Source organism: Hypanus sabinus, chromosome 10, assembly GCF_030144855.1.
Source record: "Hypanus sabinus isolate sHypSab1 chromosome 10, sHypSab1.hap1, whole genome shotgun sequence".
In the NCBI taxonomy this organism is placed as follows: Eukaryota; Metazoa; Chordata; class Chondrichthyes; order Myliobatiformes; family Dasyatidae; genus Hypanus; species Hypanus sabinus.
The window spans coordinates 104107262-104131965 of NC_082715.1; the positions used below are offsets into that span (position 1 = coordinate 104107262).

The 24704-nt window shown below is 42.4% G+C and overlaps 1 protein-coding gene across 5 annotated transcripts in view; it reads left to right on the forward strand.

Moving 5' to 3' along the window:
* The window catches only part of LOC132400922 (general transcription factor II-I repeat domain-containing protein 2A-like), a 78755-nt gene that overhangs the window by 37998 nt on the left and 16053 nt on the right, over positions 1 to 24704 (forward strand). For 4 of the 5 annotated variants that reach the window (XM_059982476.1, XM_059982475.1, XM_059982470.1 and 1 more), the window contains one exon: positions 17431 to 18126. The exons of the other annotated variant lie outside the window; for it this stretch is intronic. In XM_059982476.1, coding sequence (XP_059838459.1) covers positions 17431 to 17494 — 64 coding nt within the window. In that variant the 3' untranslated portion in view covers positions 17495 to 18126. Of the gene's footprint in view, positions 1 to 17430; positions 18127 to 24704 lie in introns of those variants that run through there. 5 annotated transcript variants of the gene reach the window in all.

A 24704-nucleotide genomic window follows, 5' to 3' on the forward strand; every position in this document is an offset into this window, starting at 1 on the left:
GCAGTGTTATTTCATTTTAAATGTCAAACGGGTTTTGTGGCTCCCAGTGTTTTCTTTTCTGTAGGAAACAGGTCCAAATGGCTCTTTCAGTGGTAAAGCTTGCCGACCCCTGGCCTAGACCATACTGCCCAGTGACTCACTCCAGGCCCAGATTCTGCCACCCAGCCCAGAACTGCTCTTGACTTCTCCAAATCAGTCCGGCGCAGAAAGATCCAACCTTGCGACCGGGCCGATTATACAGGCATTAGAACTCCTCTGTCTCGAGTTCTCCTCTCTGGGTGGCTCACTCCATCTGTGTCGATTCTGCCACATTCCAGCACGGTTCATTGCTCGAATTTGTTTCACCTTCACTCACCTCTACATGAATTTACCACAATTTGTTTCAGAAAAGGTGTTATTAGTAATACTTTAATCAAAATTTTAAACTAATATGGCAGGGAGATGGGAACCCACACAGAAAAGAAGAGGGAAGTGATGCAGAGACCAAAGCTAGATTTGGTGAAGAGAAAAGAGTAGAGTGCGTAAAAGTAAAAAGCAAAAATCGCAAAGGTCATTAGATTCTAAAAGGACGATGAGTATAAGGGCACTTTATCTAAATGCCTGTAGTATTAGAAACAAGGTTAGTGAACTTGTGGCACAGATCAGTAACAAGGCATATGATTTAGTGGCCATTACAGAAACCTAGTTGCAAGGCGGAGATGACTGGGAATTAAACATCCAAGGGTATCAGGTAATACAGAAAGATAGGCTGGAAGGCAAAGGAGGTGTGGTGGCGGTCTTGATTAAGAATGAGATCAGGACGATTGTGAGAGACGACATAAGATCTACAGAGCAGAATGTTGAGTCCATCTGGGTAAAGATTAAGAATAGTAAAGGGAAAAAGTCACTGGTTGGTCTTGTCTATAGGCCACCTAATAAAAATATTGCAATGGCAGAGGCGATTAACCAAGAAATAGCTGAGGCTTGTAAAAACAGAACTGCAGTTGTCATGGGGAATTTTAACTTCCGCATAGATTGGGTGAATCATTTTGGTCAAGGAAGTCTTGAGGACGACTTCACAGAATACAGCTGTGATGGCTTTCTTGAGCAGTATGTTAGTGAACCTACAAGGGAAAATGCTGTCTTAGATCGAATCCTGTGCAATGAGACAGGTAAGATTAATGATCTTGTAGTCAGGGATCCTTTTGGAAAGAGAGATCATAGTATGATTGAATTTCGCATACACGTGGAGAATGAAATAGTTAGATCTAAACTAGTGTATTATCCTTGAATAAAGGAGACTACAACAGGATGAGGGAGGAGTTGGCTAATGAGGATTGGGAGCACAGGCTATTTGGTAGGACAGTTGAGGAACAGTGGAATACTTTCAAAGAGATTTTTCACAGTGCTCAACAAAAGTATATTCCGGTCAAAAGCAAGGACAGTAAGTGTGGGGAGATCCAGCCTTGGATAACTAAGGAAATAAAAGATAGTATCAAGTTAAAAGCTCATGTGTACAAAGTCGCAAAGAGTAGTGGGAGACTGGAGGATTGGGAGAACTTTAAAAAGCAACAAAGAACAACTAAACAAGAAATAAGGAAAGGGAAGATAGAGTATGAAAGTAAATTAGCACAAAATATAAAAACAGCAAAAGTTTTTATAAATATATAAAGTGGAAGACAGTGGCTAAAGTTAATGTAGGTCCCTTGGAAGACGAGAAGGGAAATTGATATTGGGTTATAAGGAAATGGCTGAGGCATTGAACGACTATTTTGTGTCGGTCTTCAAGATCAAGGACACATCTAATATGCCACAGAATGATGTTATGGACGAAATGGGAGGTGAGGACCTCGATAAAATCACTGTCACTAAAGAGATAGTGATGAGCAAACTAGAGGGTGTGAAGGTAGTTAAGTCCCCTGGTCCTGATGGGATGCATCCCAGGGTGCTGAGGGAATTGGCGGAGGTTATAGTAGACGTGTTGGTAATCATTTATCGAAAATCTCTAGACTCTGGGCAGGTCCTGTCGGATTGGAAGACAGCAAATATCACGCCACTTTTTTAAAAAGGACATAGGCAAAAGATGGACAAACATAGGCCAGTTAGCTTACCATCTACAGTTGGAAAAATGCTTGAAGCTGTCATTAAAGAAGATATAGCAAAACATTTAGAAAGGAGTGGTTCCATTAGACAGATACAGAATGGATTCAGAAAGGGCAGGTCCTGTTTGACAAACTTACTGGAGTTCTTTGAGGACATAATGAGTGCAGTAGATAGAGGGGAACAGGTGGATGTTTTATACTTGGACTTCCAGAAGGCGTTCAATAAGGTGCTGCACAAGAGACTTATAAATAAGACAGGGATACATGGAGTCTGAGGAAGTGTATTGGCATGGATAGTGGATTGGTTAATGGATAGAAGGCAGAGAGTTGGTATAAATAGGTGTTTCTCCGGTTGGCAGTCGATGGTGAGTGGGGTGCCGCAAGGCTCGGTGCTGGGCCTGCAGCCGTTTACCATTTACATTGATGATTTGGAAGAAGGGACTGAGCGTAGTGTAGCAAAATTTGCTGATGACACTAAACTGAGTGGAAAAGCAAATTGTACAGAGGATGTGGCGAGGCTGCAGAGGGATACAGATAGGTTAAGTGAGTGGGCCAAGGTCTGGCAGATGGAATATAACGTTGGTAAATGTGAGATCATCCACTTTGGAAGGAAGAATAGAAGAGAAGATTATTATTTAAATGGTGAAAGATTGCAGCATGCTGTTGTGCAGAGGGACTTGGGAGTGCTTGTTCATGAATCGCAAAAAGTTGGCTTGCAGGTATAACAGGTTATTAAGGTGGCAAATGGAATGTTGGCCTTCATTGCTAGAGGGATTAAATTCAAGAGCAGGGGAGATCATGCTGCAACTATACAGGGCACTGGTGAGGTTGCACCTGGAGTACTGCGTGCAGTTCTGGTCTCCATACTTCAGGAAGGATATACTGGCTTTGGAGGCAGTGCAGAGGAGGGTCACCAAGTTGATTCCAGAGATGAAGGGGTTAACCTGTGAGGAGAGATTGAGTCACCTGGGACTATATTCTCTGGAATTCAGAAGAATGAGAGGGGATCTTATAGAAACATACAAAATTTTGAAAGGGATGGATAAGATAGTAGGAAAGTTGTTCCCATAGGTCGATAAGACTAGAACTAGGGGACATTGCCTCAAGATACAGGGGAGGAGATTTAGGATGGAGATGAGGAGAAACTGTTTTTCCCAGAGAGTGGTGAATCTGTGGAATTCTCTGCCCAGGGAAGCAGATGAGGCTTCTTCACTAAATATATTTAAGATACAGTTGGATAGATTTTTTACATAGTAAGGGAATTAAGGGTTATGGGGAAAAGGCAGGTAGATGGAGCTGAGTTTACAGACAGATCAGCCATGATCTTATTGAATGGCAGGACAGGCTCGATGGGCCGGATGGCCTACTCCTGCTCCTATTTCTTATGTTCTTATGAATTTCTTGTCTTTAAGAACTGTATACGTTCGGTAGCATCGTCTTAAATCTGAAGAATCTTCCAAGAGGTTGTTTACATATTCTTGTAAACACCTCCATGGAAAAATTAAAACTTGCATCATTATATCTCCAAGATGTGGATGCTTCCTACAAACAAGCTATTAAATGACTTTAAGTGAAAAATAAGAAGAGCTCGATTGATGACACAGGCATGGTATTCTGAAACACGAGTAACTCTGTACACAGTATTACAAATTCTAAATCTTATGCTTTAAACCTAAATTCTCCTAAATCAAGTGACTCATCTACACCAGCACTGTCCTGGCACAAAATAAATATTACAAGGAAATCAGTGGGATGGAAAGAGTGATACAGAAACACACAGCTGTGGGGACACATAGAAATGAAATAATACTTCAGAAAGAACTAGCAAGACATTGGCTTAAGATGTGAGATCTCTGGAAAATAATACAAAAAAAGAAAGTCAAGGTACACTGGTTTCATTACAAAAGCATTTAGGAGAACTACAGATCTGCTGAAAGAAACTACATATAGTTCACTTTATCAAGCCTGCTGGAGGCAGCTCAATGTGGTTCATTCACATCAAATTAATTTTAATATCTGCAGTAAAATGTGGCAGCTAGTTAGAGCGAGGAAATTTTCTTATAAATAACCATGGGCAAAATACCAATTGATATAATTTTGGTGGAGTTATTTGAAAATGTACTGACACTTTCTGATATAGAATGTAAACAGAAAACTTCTTCACCCAGAGAGTGGTGAATCTGTGGAATTCTCTGCCACAGGAAACAGTTGAGGCTGGTTCATTGGCTATATTTAAGAGGGAGTTAGATATGGCCCTTGTGGCTAAAGGGATCAGGGGGTATGGAGAGAAAGCAGGTACAGGGTTCTGAGTTGGATGATCAGCCATGATCATACTGAATGGCAGTGCAGGCTCGAAGGGCTGAATGGCCCACTCCTGCACCTGTTTTCTATGTTTCTATGTTTGGAAGAACTTAGCATGTCAGACAGAGAGTACCACCTCACTACTGTGAGTAGTAGAGAGGTGGTACCCTCTTTCCACCATTTGCACAGGGATTCTGTAAATGACCATAAGGTTCTCGATACTCTCCTGAAAGCAATGTGATTCAAGATGGCGGCACGACACAGCTTGCAGCGGCCACTCCGGAGCTGATACATTATTTGCTAAGCGGGGGTGCCATGCGCAATCCTAATCTAATAAAAAAACGGACGTGGGAGCATGGAGCACGGAGCACGGAGGAACATCTGGAAATCTCCAGGAAGGTCCTCTTCATTCCTGCTGCTGCGCGGTCCGGGTCTCTGCTGAGAAGAACAGGTCCCCAGTCCTCGGGGGTCACGTTGCCAGTGGCCGTTGGCAGAGGCGTCTTATACACTCGGCAGAGGATGGTGCTCGGAGAAGCTGTGCCGGAGGGGATGGTCGGAGGCTCGGAGGTTCGACGGACTTGGATTCCGCTGAAGTCGGGGCTCTTTCACTGTGCGTTGCGTCTGCAAGGCGGGGTTTGACGGAGCTTTCACTGTGTGCTGTGTCTGTGAGGCTGGGTTTGACGGAGCTTTCATTGTGTGCTACGTCTGCGAGGCTGAGTCCAGCACCGTGGAAGTCCATAGCGGGGGTATTCCCTTCTGCCGTCTGCATGGGATGATGAGTCTATCAGACTTGTGGAAACTGTGTGGTGGTTTCTTTCGAACTTATAGTCTTTTAACATCTTTGGACTATTTTTACCGTGCCCATGGTCTGTTTTTTTTATCAAATTATGGTATTGTTTGCACCATTGTAACTATATGTTGCAACTATGTGGTTTTGTGTGGGTCTTGTAGCTTTAGTTTTTGGTCTTGTTTTGTCTGGTGGAATTGGAGCTCCTTTCCGGGGTACGTGCTAGATTGTAGCATGATGTTAATACGCAGCAGCCTCTCCGGACTCTGGATTGGGGATTGCCAAACGTTATGTGGATTTTCTGGTGTAGTCTGTTTTGTCATGTGCTTTGTTGATATCATTCTGGAGGAATGTTATCTCATTTTTTAACTGCATTGCATTTGTGGTTTTTAAATGACAATAAACTGAATCTGAATCTGTATTTTGAGCAATCTTCAGCCAGCGGTTCCCAGGCATCAGCAAGGATGCTGATAGTAGCACGGAAGTTCGCACAATGCTATTACAGCTCAGGCGTTCCAGATTTCAGAGTTCAATTCAGGCTCTATTCAGTAAGAAGTCCCTGTACAAGCTCCCCATGGAATGGTGAGTTTTCTCCAGGTGCTCCAGTTTCCTCCAAAATCCAATACGGGTCAATTAATTGGTGATTGTAAATTGACTGGTGATTGGGTTATGGTTAATCAGGTTTGTAGGGGGCTGAGTCGTATGGTTGAAAGGGCTGGAAAGGCCAACTCCACATTGTGTCAGTAATTAAGTAAATAAATAACAGCAGGAGATTCCATAAAATTTCAATAGTTACAATGGCAACAATTATTTCAACAATCTGTGCCTGTCAATATTCAGTTATGTGTCTACAAAGGGAGACACTTCTGAATTCTCCCACCTTTGCTGGGAGAAAACTAATTCACAAGGATAATCCCAAAGCTTCAGTGCTTAGAGAGCACAGGGACCCCAGAGACCCAAAGTTAATCCAGACTCTGAGTACACGAATATCCCAACCATTGGCAGGTCAAATATGCCTGTGACCATGTTTGATGTGCTAAGTGACAATATCAATCTGGTTTCCTAACTTCCTTGAATTCAGTCAAAAAAACTCAAGTCATATTGCCTAGTTTGAGAGAGGCTAAGTAACATAATACCTTAGTTTTATATTTAGCTGGTGCATACAAAAACATTTCATTAAGAACTGAAGACTGATTCCTAATTGAATTCATATCTGCTGTGTCCACTTAATTCTTTAATTTTTGAATCCTTAACAGTTGAAACCTCAAAATTCAAAGTTCAAATTTATTCTTAAAGTACATATGCCAATTATAACCTCAGGATTCATCTTCTTGCAGGCACCCACAAAACAAAGATATAGAATCCACAAAAAAATCACACACAACATGCAAAAGAGGAAAATTGTGCAAATAGTGAAAAAACAACAAAAACATAGAGATCATGGGCTGCAGAGTCTCCAAAATGAGTCCACAGGATATCACATCACTAATTGGTAGAAGGAAAGTCCTGTGAGTCGTCTAGTAGTCAGGTTTTTTCATAAATTCGCACTGTTAAAACATGTAAAGATAGGATGAAAAGAATGGAGATGGTTTAATTCACTTTTAGACAAATATTAAAAATAATATAGATCGAAGTTAAGGACAATATCTACCTAATACTGTAAGTGTACAGGGCCAATGATAGTCAGTAGCTTTCAATTATGGACATCCCCTTCACTGCAGGACCAGCAGGTCTAAGGCAGATCAAAGTGCATCTTTCACTGAACTACTGATCTTTCTGCAACAGTTTGGAAAGCCCCAAGAATCACAGAGTCTTCTGTTATACAGCTCTCAGGTTGAAGTCAGTATGGACCTGAGCATCCTTTATCCATCATATCGGAGAAAAAACCTGGGTGAGAGAGTTTTTTAAAGCAGAAAAGCCATTGCACTGGGGCATTTCCATTCTCTCGTCCTCAGATGTCTAAGTCCAGTGGTACGAACAAGCGTCACAAATTAGGGTCTTCCTTGGTTACAGTGGATGACCACGATGTCTTCTTGCCTTGTCATGCCCTTTGCTTTCCACGGAGCATTGCAGTACCACCTTCCTGGCCATTGGATTTCACTGTAGTTCTCATCCACCCAGGCTGTCGGAGCTGACTTTGCATGCTAGGGCAGACATGTCCCTAGCTTACTGGGGTATGAGGCCATTGGCTACCCTCTCCTAGTTTCGGTCACTTGTCGAAGCGGTGTACCACGGTGTGGCCACTGTTGCATGCAAACATCTACTTGCAGCCTTAGGTGAGAGCTGAGTGGCTGGTGGGGACCAATGGTGAGTGAGCTGCTCCCAGATGGACACAACAAGGCTCTTCACCAGAGGTGCTATCCCTCCCTGGACACCCCATACTTTTCCATTCTTTACATGCCAATGCATTTCTAGACCTTCTCGGCAGATACATAGTTCATCGAGATTTGGACCAACAATTCATCTGCACTGCAGCTAACTTGACAATAGCAATACTGGAACAGATAGTGGAATTTGGTGTCTGCAGACTCCAGCTCCACACACAATTCGATGCTGTCACACACACACAAGGATGTCCTTCAGGGCTATGTTGGATATGGTTTCCCCCACTTCATCAGGAGACTGGAACATCATATGCAAAGGACACGGCACATTCTGGATCTCTCTGAAATGGAAGATGACTCAGGTGACTGGCAAAGCACAGGCACCGTCCACAGAAACACCGTGAACATCTTGCAACTGATTACTATGTTCCTGCCCACCACTGAGAGGAAGTACCGCTCCGACATTCCCATTTCTGATTCAGCTTGGATACCTACCCCACCCAGCATTGCCACACAACCTGGCTGCTGCGAACCAGGTCCACAGCAGTTTAGGGAAGTTGGACTTAATAGTGTTGCGACCAGAGTATTGATTAGGGCAATTACAAGAAGATATGGCCTCACTCCAAACTGGTCACAGATGTTATTCAATTTTCAGGTAAACTGTAGATCCAGGGAGAAGACGGCAATATCTTCAACACACAGAGAGGTTGTGATCTGCGTACCTCCACTGCTCACATCTCAACCCTTTCATGCCCACATCTTTCCTGACAGATTTGGCAAACAAGACAGGAACGTAGGCCATAGAACAATACAGCACAGTGCAGGATCTTCAGCCCACAATGCTGTGCAAACCTTTCAATATACCCCAAGATCAATCTAACCCTTCCCTCCCACACAAACCCCCATTTTTCTTCAATCCATGTGCCTAAGTCTTTTAAGTGTCTCAATGAGTCTGCCTCTACCACCAAATCCAGGAAGTGCTCCTCGCCCTTACCACTCTGTTTGAAAAAAACACCCCTGACTTCCCCACCCAGTTCCCTCCATCACTTCATAAGTATTGAGAGGAAAATGAGACTAATCTCATAGTAGTCATTTCTACCCTGGCAGGAAAACATATGACTGTCCAGTTTATCAATGCTTTTTACCATCTTATACACCTCCATCGTCATCTCTTATTCTCCTTCATTCCAACACTAAAGTTTGAGTTTGCTCAACCTCTCCTCATAAGACATGTTTTCTAATCCAGACAACATCCCAGTAAATCCCTGCTGCACCATCTTTAAAGCTTCCACATCCTTCTTATAATGAGGGGATCAGAACTGAATGCAATGCTCCAAGTGTGGTCTCACTAAAGTTTTATAAAGCTTCAACTCAATCCCTGAAGTAATAAAGGCCAACATACCATATCCCTTCCTAAATATCCTTCTGCTTAGAAATTCGTTTTAACCTTATTAATCAGGAGGACTTCTTAGTCATCCTCCTGTCTTCATGTACATGTAAAATGCTTTGGGGTTTTCCTTAATCCTACTTGCCAAGGCCTTCTCATGCCCCTTTCAGCTCTTCTAAGTCCCTTCTTAAGCTCGCTCCTAACCACCTAGCTTCCTAGCTATCATCTGCAAACTTACCCACTCACTTTCTACATTTTCATCCATGCCATTTATATATATATCACAAAAAGCAGGTCCAGTATGGATCCCTGCACATCACACACCTCCAGCCGGAATAAGTTCTATCAGCCACAAATGAAACATAGAAACAAAGAAAACTTACAGCGCAATACAGACCCTTCAGCCCACAATGTTGTACCAAACATGTACTAACTTTAGAAATTACTTAGGGTTATTCACAGCCCTCTATTTTTCTAAGCCCCATGTACCTATCCAGGAGATTCATAAAAGACCCTATCGTATCCACCTCCACCACCGTCGCTGGCAGCCCATTCCATGCATTCACCACTCTCTGCGTAAAAAACTTACCCTCGACATCCCCTCTGTACGTACTTCGAAGCACCTTAAATCTGTGCCCACTCATTTTAGCCATTTCAGCCCTGGGATAAAGCCTCTGACTATCCACATGATCAATGCCTTTCATCATCTTATACACATCTCATCTTCCATCGCTCCAAGGAGAAAAGGCCAAGTTCACTCAACCTATTTTCATAAGGCATTATCCCCAATCCAGACAACACCCTTGTAAATCTCCTCCACATCCTTTCTGTAGTGAGGTGACCAGAACCGAGCACAGTACTCCAAGTGGGGTCTGACCAGAGTCCTATATAGCTGTAACAATATCTCCCGGCTCTTGAACTCAATCCCTTGGTTGATGAAAGCCAATGCACCACATGCCTTCTTAACCATACAGTCAACCTGTGCAGCAGCTTTGAGTGTCCTATGGACATGGACCAAAAGATCTCTCTGATCCTCCACACTACCAAGTCTTACTATATTCTGCCATCATATTTGACCTACCAAAATGAACCACTTCACACTTATCTGGGTTGAACTCCATCTGCCACTTCTCAGCCCATTTTTGCATCCTATCAATGTTCCACTTTAACCTCTGACAGCCCTCCACACTATCCACAACACCTCCAGCCTTTGTGTCATCAGCAAATTTACTAACTCATCCCTCCACTTCCTCATCCGGGTCATTTACAAAAATCTTGAAGAGTAAGGGTCCTAAGAACAGATCCCTGAGGCACACCACTGGTCACCGACCTCCATTCAGAATATGACCCGTCTACAACCACTCTTTGCCTTCTGTGGGCAACCCAGTTCTGGATCCACAAAGCAATGTCCCTTTGGATCCCATATAACCATATAACAATTACAGCACGGAAACAGGCCATTTTGGCCCTTCTAGCCTGTGCCGAACACTTACTCTCATTTAGTCCCACCTACCTGCACTCAACCCATAACCCTCCATTCCTTTCCTGTTCATATACCTATCCAATTTTTTTAAGTGACAAAATCGAACCTGCCTCTACCACTTCGTTCCACACAGCTACTACTCTCTGAGTAAAGAAGTTCCCCCTTGTGTTACCCCTAAACTTTTGCCCCTTAACTCTCAACTCATGTCCTCTTGTTTGAATCTCCCCTACTCTCAATGGAAAAAGCCTATCCACGTCAACTCTATCTATACCCCTCATAATTTTAAATACCTCTATCAAGTCCCCCCTCAACCATCTACACTCCAAAGAATAAAGACCTAACTTGTTCAACCTTTCTCTGTAATTTAGGTGCTGAAACCCAGGTAACATTCTAGTAAATCTCCTCTGTACTCTCTCTAGTTTGTTGACATCTTTCCAATAATTTGGTGACCAGAACTGTACACAATACTCCAAATTTGGCCTTACCAATGTCTTGTACTATGCCTCCTTACTTTCTCGATTAGCCTTTCATGGGGTACCTTATCCTTCAGATTTGCTGAAATCCGGATGCACTACATCTACTGCTCTACCTTCAGCAATCTGTTTATTCACATCAAAAAATTTAATCTGGCTCATAAAGCACAACTTGCCTTTGACAAATCCATGCTGATTATTCCTAATCATATTATACCTCTCCAAATGTTCATAAATCCTGCCTTCTCCACAAACTTACCAACCACTGAAGTAAGACTCACTGGTCTATAATTTCATGGGCTATCTCTACTCCCTTTCTTGAATAAGGGAACAACATCTGCAACTCTCCAATCCTCCAGAACCTCTCCTGTCCCCACTGATGATGCAAAAACCATTGCCAGAGGCTCAGCAAACTCCTCCCTCGCCTCCCACAGTGGTCTGGGATGTATCTCGTCCAGTCCCAGTGCCTTACCCAACTTGATGCTTTCCAAAAGCTCCAGCACATCCTCTTTCTTAATGTCTATATGCTCAAGCTTTTCAGACCACTGTAAGTCATCCCTACAATCACCAAGATCCTTTTCCGTAGTGAATACTGAAGCAAAGTATCCATTAAGTATTTCTGCTATCTCCTCTGGTTCCATACACACTTTTCCACTGTCACATTTGATTGGTCCTATTCTCTGAAGTCTTATCCTCTTGCTCTTCACATTCTTGTAGGACACCTTGGGGTTTTCCTTATTCTTGCTCACCAAGGCTTTCTCATGGCCCCTTCTGGCTCTCCTAATTTCATTCTTAAGCTCCTTCCTGCTAGCCATGTAATCTTCTAGACTATCATTACCTGGTTTTTGAACCTTTCATAAGTTTTTCTTTTCTTCTTAAATAGATTTTCAACAGTTGTTGTACACAGTTCCTGTACTCTACCAAACTGTCCCTGTCTCATTGGAATGTACCTATGCAGAACACCACGCAGATATCCCCTGAACATTTGTCACATTTCTGCCATACACTTCCCTGAGAACATCTGTTCCCAATTTATGTTTCCAAGTTCCTGCCTGATAGCCTCATAATTCCCCTTTCTCCAATTAAGCACTTTCCTAATTTGTCTGTCCCTATCTCTCTCCAATGCTATGGTAAAGGAGATAGAATTGTGATCATTATCTCCAAAATGCTCTCCCACTGAGAGATCTGTCACCTGACCAGGTTCATTTCCCAATACCAAATCAAGTACAGCCTCTCCTCTTATAGGCTTATCAATAAACCTTCCTGAACACACCTAACAAACTCCATCCCATCTAAACCCCTCGCTCTAGGGAGCTGTCATTTGATATTTGGGAAATCTAAATCTCCCACCATAACAACCCTGTTATTACTACTCCTTTCCAGAATCTGTCTTGCTATATGCTCCTCGATGTCCCTGTTATTAATGGGTGGTGTATAAAAAACACCCAGTAGAGTTATTGGCCCCTTCCTGTTCCTAACTTCCACCCACAGAGAGTCAGTAGACATCCCCTCCATGACTTCCTCCTTTTCTATAGCTGTGACACTATCCCTGATCAACAGTGACACACCCTCACCTCTTTTGCCTCCCTCCCTGTCCTTTCTGAAACATCTAAAGCCTGGCACTCTAAGTAACTATTCCAGCTCTTGAGTCATTCAAGTCTCTGTAATGGCCATAATATCATAGCTCCAAGTACTGCTCACTCTAAGGTCACCCGTTTTATTCATAATACTTCTTGCATTGAAATAGACACATCTCAAATCATCAGTCTGAGAGTATCCCTTCTCTATCACCTGCCTATCCTCCCTCTAACACTGTTTACAAGCTTTCTCGATTTGTGAACCAGCTGCCCCTTCCTCCATCTCTTCAGTTCAGTTCCCACCCCCCAGTGATTCTAGTTTAAATTCTCCCCAACAGTCTTTGAAAACCTCCTTGCTAGGATATTGGTCTCCCTCAGATTCAAGTGCAATCCGTCCTTTTTGTACAGGTCACTCCTGGCCCAAAAGAGGTCCTAATGATCCAGAAATCTGAATCCCTGCCATCTCCTCCAAACCCTCAGCCACGTATTTATCCTCCACTTCACTCTAGCCCTATACTGACTGTAACATGGCACAGGCAGTAATTCCAAGATTACTATCTTTGAGGTCCTGCTTCTCAACTTCCTTCCTAACTCTCTTTTCAGGTCCTCCTCCCTTTTCCTTCAGGATATTATGGACACGATCAGGAACATCCCAGACCCTGGCACCTGGGAGGCAAACTACCATCTGCGTTTCTTTCCTGCGTCCACAGAATCACCTGTCTGACCCCCTGACTATAGAGTCCCCTATCACTGCTGCCATCCTCTTCCTTTCCATACCCTTCTGAGCCACAGGGCCAGTCTCTGTGCCAGGGGCACGGCCACTGTTGCTTCCCCCTGGTAGATCCCCTCCCCTCAGGAGTACTTATTGTTAAGGGGGACAGCCACATGGGTACTGGCTAGTATCTGACTCTTGCCCTTCCCTCTCCTGACCGTTACCACTTATCTGTCTCTTGAGGCCCCGGTGTGACTACTTGTCTATAGCTCCTCTCTATCACCTCCTCACTTTCCCTGACCAGACGAAGGTCATCAAGCTGTATCTCCAGTTCACTAACACAGTCCCTAAGGAGCTGCATCTCCAGTTCCCTAATGCTGTCCCTAAGGAACTGCAACTCCACTCACTTGGCACAGATGTGGCTGCACAGGAGGCTGGAAGTCTCCCAGACATCCCACATCCGACACCCAGTACAGAACACTGGCCTCATAGACATACTTCCTATTCATATTCTTCACAAGTAAGTTACCTAGCCTCGACCCCTTATCACCAAAGCCCTCCTACTCCAACTCCCTCTACTCCATTGCCCGCTCCTCAAATACCCGCTCTTATTATATTCTTCTCTTCGGTCTAACTCGTTGATATCCACGTGCCTGCACGGTCGTTCCTCAATTAAACCCATTTGGAATCCAAGTGTCCTATTCATCATGGATCCCATGCATCTTAATCTTCTGGTTCAACCTCTCATGAGGGACCTCGTCAAATTCCTCAATAAAATCCATGTAGACAGCACCCACAGCCCTACTGTCATCAACCACCTTTGTCACTTTGTCCAAAAACTTGTTAGTAAAGCATAACTTGCCCTCCCAAAGCCATGCTGACTGCATGTTTTCCTAATTACACCTAAATGGAAATCTATGGTTTTCCAAATGCTCTTAAATCTTATCCCTAAGAAACCACTCCAGTAACTTGAGACTCACCAGTCTTTAGTATGCAGGATTATCCCTATTTCCTTTCTTGAATAATGGAACAACTTTAGCTACTCACCAGTCCTCTGGGACACAACCTACAGCTAGAAACATAAAGATATTACTCAAGGCCCGAGCATTCTCATATCTTGTCTCTCTCAATAACTTGGGGTACATCACATCACTCACTGCCCAGATGGGACATACCAAACTCTGCTCTCCTCTAAAGTCAATCTGACTCATCATCAGCCTACTCAGTGCAGCAAATGTTGCCCAAATTCCATCCATTGTAGTTTTTAGGTTTCCTGTTCTCAACTTGCAGTATTTTCCTTGAATATTCTCAAAGCAGTGAGTCAGTGAATTGGACAGAAAAGGCCAGTAACTGTGATGTATTCAGTTTCACTCCAGCTGGCATGAACGATTAATGGAAATGCTTGACAGCGATGACAAATGCATTTACAGAGAATGACAGTGCTATTGATAGGCTTTTGAAGCCCAGTAGTCAGTGATTCAGTGTTTAGTAGTCCACTCTCATCCTGCTCCAAAACAATCTACACAGCCTCTGCAATGCTGTTGTCATTCAACATGACATTCTACATCAGCCAACACCCTGCAATCTGCAGAGGAGTGCAGCACACAGGAGAAAACGATTGCAGATTAGTACAGGGTGGTGTCTTCCTTTCGGAATGGAGTCCATTTGACCAAATTTGGACACTTTCCTCAATCCTCTCGGGCCCAGCCCTCGAAGCTTAACCAGAGCTATTATTTTAATTTCTAAGGTTCAGTACATATAAGTAACCACATCAAGGAGCATCAGGAAAAATGAAATTTATACTTTTTGAGAAAGAAAAAAATGTCTTTTAGTATGCATAAATCCACAACTTCATCTGACCAAGGTATAGATCATCAGAGGCATAAAAACTTATCTCCAGTTTCCAGTCCTCTTACGCATGTGTCACAGCCTAGGCAATGTCATGCACTCCCTGAACCTAACCCCACATCCCTCCTCCACCCTGCTATTTGAACCAAGAATTGACCAGTTTGGTCATAATGCATTTTCCACTATATATCACATCTGCCTCATTTAAAATATCCACATCAATGTAAAACTTGCCAAACATTGCTAGGAGTTACCCTGAAGGCAAAATTAAGCTTAAAGGAACAAACTGTTCAATGAACATTGTTTTAAGGAGTCGCCCTAGCATACATGCATAACGCCATGGTAGAGAGTGTTACTGCTATGCTGGAGGTATTTCATTTTAGCAGTTCTGTAAGAACAGCCTGCTTGGATCTGAGCTGAGATAAGACACTTTGTCGCTCAACTTAGATATGTGTTGTCAGCCAATCAGGACGGTGGAATTGGGAAAAGGTTCTGGAGAAAGCTGGGCAGGGAAGTTTTGTGGCGGACATTGGTGTGGGTCGAAGTCTTCTTTGGTGGGAGCTGAGAGAAGATGGCTGTGGATGCCATCCCTGTTGTACGAGCTGCTTTGTGCAGATGAATGGTCCCATGGGAGACTTGATTGTTCAAGATGGATTTTGAGCAGCATTCGGAAGGTGGTGTGTAATTTCACACCGACCGAGGGCCTAGCACGTGAGTTACAGACAAGTTCAAGATGAACTCCAACTTAAGTGCACGTTTGACTGTTTAAGTATAATGGGCCTATTTTGTTTTTTCTGTCTTTCCTTTAATAATTGTTTGCTTAAGTTAACATTCTTAAATATACTTCTTCATAATTTTATGCTGTGCGTGGATCTGTTATTTCTTGCCGAGGGTGGTAAATCGCACAGCATTCACACAAACTAGAGAAAACCTTTAGGTGCTGGAAATCCAAGCAACACACAAACAAAATGCTGGAGGAACTCAGCAGGGCAAGCAGCAGCTATAGAAAAAAGCTCAGTGGATGTTTCGGGCCGAAACCCTTTGTCAAGACTGGAGGAAAATAGCTGAGGAGTAGATTTTAAAGATCAGGGAAGGGGAGAAAGAAACACAAGGTGATAGGTGAAACCTGGAGGAGGAGGGATAAAGTAGAGAGTTGGGAAGTTGATTAGTGAAAGAGACAGAAGGGCATGGTAGAAAGAAAAGGGGGGAGGAGCACCAGAGGGAGGTGATGGGTGGGCAAGAAGATAAGAGAGGGAAAAGGAGATGGAAATGGTGAAGGGGGGGTGGGGGCATTACCAGAAGTTCCAGACATCCATGCTATCAGTTTGGAGGCCACCCAAACAGAATATAAGGTTTTTTTCCTCCAGCCTAAGTGTGGCCTTATCATAACATTGAAGGAGGTTATGGACAGACTTGTCGAAATGGGAATGTGAAGTGGAATTAAATGCCTCACCGCTGGGAGTTCCTGCTGTTTCTGGCAGACGGAGCACGTGCTCTGCAAAGCGGTCTCCCAATCTACGCCAATTCACACAAACTGGCGAGACATCCCATCCTCGCAGATTTGACAGAGCCGAAGTTGTGTACATCCTAGACGTACAAAGCCTGTGTACACTGGTTGTTAGTGAGGGGTTAACGAGCTGCATTTCCAGGGGCGCCCAGTAAAAAGGGGTTTCACTTGGTACTCAGTTTTATATAATAAAAATGCAGCAGACAATGTAAAAAAGGAAATATCTCTGAATTGGAAACCAAAGCAGATACAATAGGAAATAAGTGAGAATTGTACCCAACCAAATGCCTGGTGATGTGATACACAATTCAACATTATTTCATGCTGGAAACATCAAGTCACTGGCTGCTCCAAGGATGGGAATTATTAGGAATTATTAAATCCTTACATCCCAGTGTAATTACAGTGCACAGCCCTTCCTTCAATGACAACCATAGGTTTATAAAAGTATTCCTGAGGGGTGAGTCATGCAAGGTCAAGGGTAGTAACCTATCAGAGAAACATTGTGGATTGTTTGGTTTTAAATGCGCAAAAGATGGGATTGAAGGATCATAGGCTTTGAACCTCTAAGATACATTTTTTAAAGTTTGACGCACAAGGTCCGTCCACAGATCACAGCTGTAGATTGAACCTCCAGATGCTTCATTCACAGAAGCTGACAGCCTGAGAACTCATACAGACAAGATGAATAATCCACTTTAAATTCAGTCCATTCCCACAGTAATTCCTCACAAGATTACAAATTATGTAACTGTAAATATTAATATCATTGTCACGCGTAAAACATTGAGACAAAGGAAAGTCTCCATTCATAAGAGAAGCATTTTCCTATGATGCCATGATATTAAAATACCATGGTACCTGTGGTAAGAATTCTATTCAGGAGTCTGATGTGACATCAGCTGTCTTGATGTTAGGATAATGACCTCTTATCTAATTTTTTTTTACAGGATATGTCAACACAAATCACTTCAGACTGAGATGAATGCCAGGTTAATGAGCCAAACTAAATAGATCTGCCATTAACTAGTAAAACAAGTGCTGAGTGCAGTTGCAACAACAGCCAATCATTTGACAGCAGCAGGACCAATGGGAAGCCAAGAGAAAACACAGCAGGCCTTATTAAGGGTTCAGTGATTGAGAAAGGTTGAGCATCTGTAATTTCTTGAGCGTCAGCATGTTGGAGTTTCTGTCCCAGCACCAACACAATGGACCCATCACCAAGCAGGCACACCAATGGATCTACTTACGAGTCTGAGGAGATTTGATATGTAATCAAAATCTCTTGCAAATATCTATAGATGTATGGCAAAGAGCATTTTAAATGGTTGCATCACAGCCTTATATGGAGGCTCCAATGCATAGGATTGCAAGAGGCTGTAGAGAGTTGTGGACTCAGCCGACTCCATTATGGCCACAGCACTCCCCAACATTAAGGGCATTTTCAAGGGGCATTACCTCAAGAAGGGAGTATCCGTCATTAAGGACCTCACCATCCGGAACAAGGCATCTTCTTGTACTGCCATCAGGATGGGATACAGAAGCCTGAAGATGCACACTCAGCAATTCAGGGACAGTTTCTTCCCCCCGTCATCAGATTTCTGAATGGTCCACAAACTCGTGAACCCTTGTTACTCCCTTCTCTTTACTACTATTTATTTATTTTATAATTTATTGTAATTTTATGCTGCAGTAAAACAACATATTTTACATCTGATTCTGATTCTGCCTGCTTGGGTTTACTGAGTGTTTTGCTAAGAATATGAATAGTAACTTATATTTATATCATGTCACAAAATCAGGCAATAGAGTTGATTTCATGTGCAATTCATGGTCATATGTGAGGCATCCAGCAGTTTCCTTACCCGAGCATCGAACATATTGGTTGCAAGTGTCAAACACTTTGGTTGTAAGTTTTAATCAGCGGTTTCACAGTACTCCCATAGATAGTTCATTGAGAACTATAGGTAATACAAGCAACATCATTGCAAAGAGACAGAGAAAGAGAGCGAGCAAACAGAAGACAGTTCCATTATCTCATACTATTAATTACCCTAACTCATAACCCATTTATTTTTAGCTTCCTATTAACTCTTTACTTAAATGCACTACAGAAATTTGTTAGATCATGCATCTCAAGGGGCGTCAGAGTCTAATTCCTATAAAGTGCAGCAGTACTGCACAGTTTCAGCCCTTTTAGCCCACGGTGTCTGTGCTAACTACGATGGCAAATGAAACAAAACTGCATGCACGTGATCCTCATTCCTCCATTCCTTGCATCCTATGATGATCATGGAGATTTTAGTATGCAGGTAGATTGGGAAAATCAGGTTGGTACTATAACCCAAGAGAAATCATGTGTTTAATACCTACAAGATAGCTTTTTACAGTACCTTGTGGTTCAGCTCAAAAGGGAAGAGGTAATTCTGGATAAGAAATTGAAACAGATTAGATTAGGGAGCTTAAGGAAAAGGAACAATTAGGACAAGGTGTTCATAATATGATAGAATTCACCCTGCAGTCTGAGAAGGAGAAGCTAAAATCAGGTGTAATTTACTCAATTACAGTTGAGTAAAGGTATGGGACAGGAGATGACCAAAGTTGAATGGAAGGGATCATTAACAGGAAGGAAGGAAGGCAGAGCAGTAACGGCTGGATTTTTACAAGTAATTCAGAAGGCGCAGGATCAGTTCATCACAAAAATGGAAGAAGTAACAGTGGCTGACAAGAGAAGCCAAAGGCACCATAAAAGTAAAAGAGAAGGCATACAATATAGCAAAAAACAGTGGGCAGCTAGAGGATTGGCAAGCTTTTAAAAACCAACAGAAAGCAACTAAAAAGTAATAAGGAGAGATAAGATGAAATATAAAGGTAAGTTAGTCAATAATTGGAGCGTAGAAGGTTGAGGGGGGATTTGATCGAGGTATTTAAAATTTTGAGAGGGATAGATAGAGTTGACGTGAACAGGCTGTTTCCATTGAGAGTAGGGGAGATTCAAACTAGAGGACATGATTTGAGAGTTAGGGGGCAGAAGTTTAAGGGAAACACGAGGGGGTATTTCTTTACTCAAAGAGTGATAGCTGTGTGGAATGAGCTTCCTGTAGAAGTAGTAGAGGCCAGTTCAGTTGTGTCATTTAAGGTAAAATTGGATAGGTATATGGACAGGAAAGGAGTGGAGGGTTATGGGCTGAGTGCGGGTAGGTGGGACTAGGTGAGATTAAGGGTTCGGCATGGACTAGGAGGGCCAAGATGGCCTGTTTCCGTGCTGTGATTGTTATATGGTTATATGGTTATAATATAAAAAGAGGATAACAAAAGAGGATAGTAAAAGAGAAGTGAAAGTGGATATCAGATCACTGGAAAATTATGCTAGAGAGGTCGTTATGAAGGACAAAGAAATGGTGGAAGAACTCAATAAACATTTTGCATCAGTCTTCACTGTGGAAGACATTAGCAGTACGTCAGAAATTTTAGGGTGTAAGGGCTAGAGGTAAGTGCAGTCACTTTAACTAAGAAGAAGGTGCTTGGAAAACTGAAAGGTCTGAAGGTAGTTAAGTTAACCTGCACCAGATGGACTACATTTCATAGTTCTGAATGAGGTACCTAAAGGTATTGTAGAGGCATTAATAGAGTTCCTTCAATTGGATTCATTGGATTCTGGAGGACTAGAAAATTACAAATATCACTCCACTGTTTGACAAGGGAAAAGAGACAAAAGGAAAATTTAGGCCAATTAGCCTGGCTTCAATGGTCGGTAAGATGTTAGAGTCCATAATGAAAAAATTAAGTTTCGGGGTACTTGGAGGCACATGATTAAATAGGCCAAAATCAGCAGTTTCCTTAAAGGGAAATTTTGCTTAACAAATCTGTTGGAATTCTTGGAAGAAATAATAGACAGGATAGATAAAGGAGAGTCAGTGGATGTTGTTTACTTGGATTTTCAGAAGGCCTTTTACAAGGTGCCACATATGAGGCTGCTAAAAAGATAAGAACTCAAGATATTATGGGAAAGATACTAGCAAGGACAGAGCAATGGTTGACTGGTAGAGAGCAAAGAGTGGAAATAAATGGGGCTCTTTTGATTGGCTGCCAATGACCAGTGCTGTCCTGCAAGGATTAGTGTTGGGACCATTCCTTTTCATGTTTTTTGTGAATGATTTGAACGATGGAGTTGATCAATTTTTGCCAAGTTTGCAGATAATACAAATATATGTGGAGGGGCCAGAAGAGCTAAGGAAGCAGGGTGCAAAATCATTTATATTAGGAGAAAGGAGAATGGTCAATGAAGTGGCAGATGGAATAATGCAGAGTAGAGAAGTATATGGTCATGCATGTTGGTAGAAGGAATAAAGGCATAAACTACTTTCTAAAAGGGGAGCACATTCAGAAATCAGAAGCGCAAAGGATTCCCTAAAAGTTAATTTGCAGTTGAGTTGGTAGCATTTCGAGAAGCAAGGATATAATGCTGAGTCTTTATAATGCCAAAGTATTATTCAGACTACACTTAGAACCATAGAACATTACAGCACAGAAACAGGCCTTTTGGCCCTTCTTGGCTGTGCCAAACCATTTTTCTGCCTAGTCCCACTGACCTGCACCTGGCCCATATCCCTCCATACCCCTCTCATCCATGTACCTGTCCAAGTTTTTCTTAAATATTAAAAGTGAGCCCACATTTACCACTTCATCTGGCAGCTCATTACACACTCTGACCACACTATGTGAAGAACCCCCCCCCCCATGTTCCCTTTAAACTTTTCCCCCTTCACCCTTAACCCATGTCCTCTGGTTTTTTTCTCCCCTGGCCACAGTGGAAAAAGCCTGCTTGCATCCACTCTATCTATACCCATCATAATTTTATACACCTCTATTAAATCTCCCCTCATTCTTCTACACTCCAGAGAATAAAGTCCTAACCTATTCAACCTTTCTCTGTAACTCAGTTTCTCAAGTCCCGGCAACATCCTTGTAAACCTTCTCTGTACTCTTTCAACCTTATTAATATCCTTCCTGTAATTCGATGACCAAAACTGCACACAATACTCCAAATTCGGCCTCACCAATGCCTTATACAACCTCACTGTAACATTCCAACTCTTATACTCGATATTTTGATTTATAAAGGCCAATGTACCAAAAGCTCTCTTTACTACCCTGTCTACCCATGACACCACTTTTAGGGAATTTTGTATCTGTATTCCCAAATCCCTCTGTTCTACTGCACTCTTCAGTGTCCTACCATTTACCTTGTATGTTCTACCTTGGTTTTTCCTTCTGAAGTGCAATACCTCACACTTGTTTGTATTAAACTCCATCTGCCATTTTTCAGCCCATTTTTCCAGCTGGTCCAAATCCCTCTGCAAGCTTTGAAAACCTTCCTCACTTCCACTAAACCTCCAATCTTTGTATCATCAGCAAATTTGCTGATCCAATTTACCACATTATCATCCAGATCATTGATATAGATGACAAATAACAATGGACCCAGCACTGACCCCTGTGGCACACCACTAGTCACAGGCCTCCATTCAGAGAAGCAATCCTCCGCTACCACTCTCTGACTTCTCCCATTGAGCCAATGTCTAATCCAATTTGCTACCTCACCATGTATACCTAGCAACTGAATCTTCCTAACTAACTTCTCATGCGGGACCTTGTCAAAGGCCTTACTTAAGTCCATGTGTCATGGTTCCAGTTAGCCATTCCCCTTTAACACTTCTTTCTCCCTAATCATGCCCCAATTTCAGTCAATTGCTGCTAGTTACCCAATTACCGTACATCTGGCCTTCATCAGAGACTGGGAAATAAATACAATGGTGACTCTATCACGGGTTGCTAGTTCGTTGGTCAATTCTCGTGTGATACTTCGTTCCCTGTTCTGATTAGAACCGTTAGTTCTAAGCTCCGCTCTAGTTCTAGAGAGTCCCTGTGAATCCCGTCTCCTTGTCAAGATCCCTCTGGTTTCCTGCTCTATGTTCAGGTCTACACCAGCCTCCCTAACTGAGTCGACGTGCCAGTGTCCTGCACTTGGGTTCTCCTCCGTCGCCCCTGTGTAACACCATGTAAACAACATCCACTGCCTTCCCTTCATCCACTTTCCTCGTAACCTCCTCGAAACATTCTAATAGGTTTGTTAAACATGACTTGCCACGCACAAAGCCATGTTGACTCTCCCTAATAAGTTCCTGTCTATCTAAATACTTGTAGATCCTATCTCTTAGTACTCCTTCCAATAATTTACCTACTACCAATGTCAAATCTACCAGCCTATAATTTCCCGGATTACTTTTAGAGCCTTTTTTAAACAATGGAACAATATGAGCTATCCTCCAATCCTCCGGCACCTCACCTGTAGATACCAACATTTTAAATATATCTGCCAGGGCCCCCGCAATTTCAACACTAGTCTCCTTCAAGGTCCGAGGGAATATCCTGTCAGGTCCTGGGGATTTATCTACTCTGATTTGCCTCAAGATAGCAATCATCTTCTCCTCTTCAATCTGTATAGGTTCCATGACCTCACTACTTGTTTGCCTTATCTTCATTGACTCCATGCCAGTTTCCTTAGTAAATACAGATGCAAAAAACCCATTTAAGATCTCCCCCATTTCTTTTGGTTCCATACATAGCCCACCACTCTGATCTTCAAGAGGACCAATTTTATCCCTTACTATCCTTTTGCTCTTAATATACTTGTAGAAGCTCTTTGGGTTATCCTTCACCTTGACTGCCAAAGCTACCTCATGTCTTCTTTTAGCCCTCCTGATTTCCTTCTTAAGTTTTTTTTTGCACTTTTTATACTCCTCAAGTAGTTTATTTGCTCCCTGTTTCCAATACATGTCATACATCTCTCTCTTCTTCTTTATCAGAGTTTCAATATCCCTAGAGAACCAAGGTTCCTTATTCTTATTCAGTTTGCTTTTAATCCTGACAGGAACATATAAACTCTGCACTCTCAACATTTCTCCTTTGAAGACCTCCCACTTACCAATCATATCCTTGCCAGAGAACAAACTGTCCCAATCCATGCTTTTTAGATCCTTTCTCATTTCTTCAATTTTGGCCTTTTTCCAGTTCAGAACCTCAACCCAAGGACCAGATCTATCTTTATCCATGATCAAGTTGAAACTAATGGTGTTATGATCTCTGTAACCAAAGTGTTCCCCTACTTGTGAGCTATTTTGTGCCCATTAGATAAGAAAGAATTAGAGAGGGCCCAGAGACATTCATGAGAATGAAAAGATAATGTATGAGGAGTGTTTGATGACTCTGGATCTGTAGTCACTCCAGTTTAGAAGAATGAGATGGAATCCCATTGAAATCAATTGAATATTGAAAGGCTTGGATAGATTGAACTCAAGAGGATGGTTCCAGTTCAGGGGTGGGGCGTAGGGGTGGTGCGGTTCGGACCAGAGGGCACAGCATCAAAATACAAGGACTTCACATTAGGAGAGAGATGAAAGAAAATTTCTTGAGCCAGAGGATAGTGAATATGTGGAATTCATTGCCACAGATGGCTATGGAGGCCAAGTCATTGGCTATATTTTAAAAAGAGGTTGATCGATTCTTGGTTAGTAAGGATATCAAAGGTTATGGGGAAAAGGCAAGAGAATGGGTTTGAGAGGGATAATAAATTAGCCATGATTAAATGGTGGAGCAAACTCAAACAGACAAATGGCCTATTTCTGCTCCTATGGTCTTTATGGTCTTAAAATAAACCCAACACAACTAACATTGCATCCATTTATCAACCAAGAAACATTGAAAGATTTGTCAGCTTCACAGCTGGTTTAGAAATTCTAGTCATTGACAGCTGAAGATGTTGGAAATTTAAAATTAAAAAAAAAACAAGATTTCTGGAGATATTCAAGTCAAGTCGTCACTTTTTATTGTCATTTCGACCATAACTGCTGGTACAGTACACAGTAAAAATGAGACATTTTTCAGGACCATGGTGCTACATGAAACAGTACAAAAACTACACTGAACTATGTAAAAACAACACAGAAAAAAACTACACTACACTACAGACCTACCCAGGACTGCATAAAGTGCACAAAACAGTGCAGGCATTACAATAAATAATAAACAAGACAATAGGGCAGTAAGCTGGTGTCAGTCCAGGCTCTGGGTATTGAGGAGTCTGATGGCTTGGGGGAAGAAACTGTTACATAGTCTGGTTGTGAGAACCCAAATGCTTCGGTGCCTTTTCCCAGACGGCAGG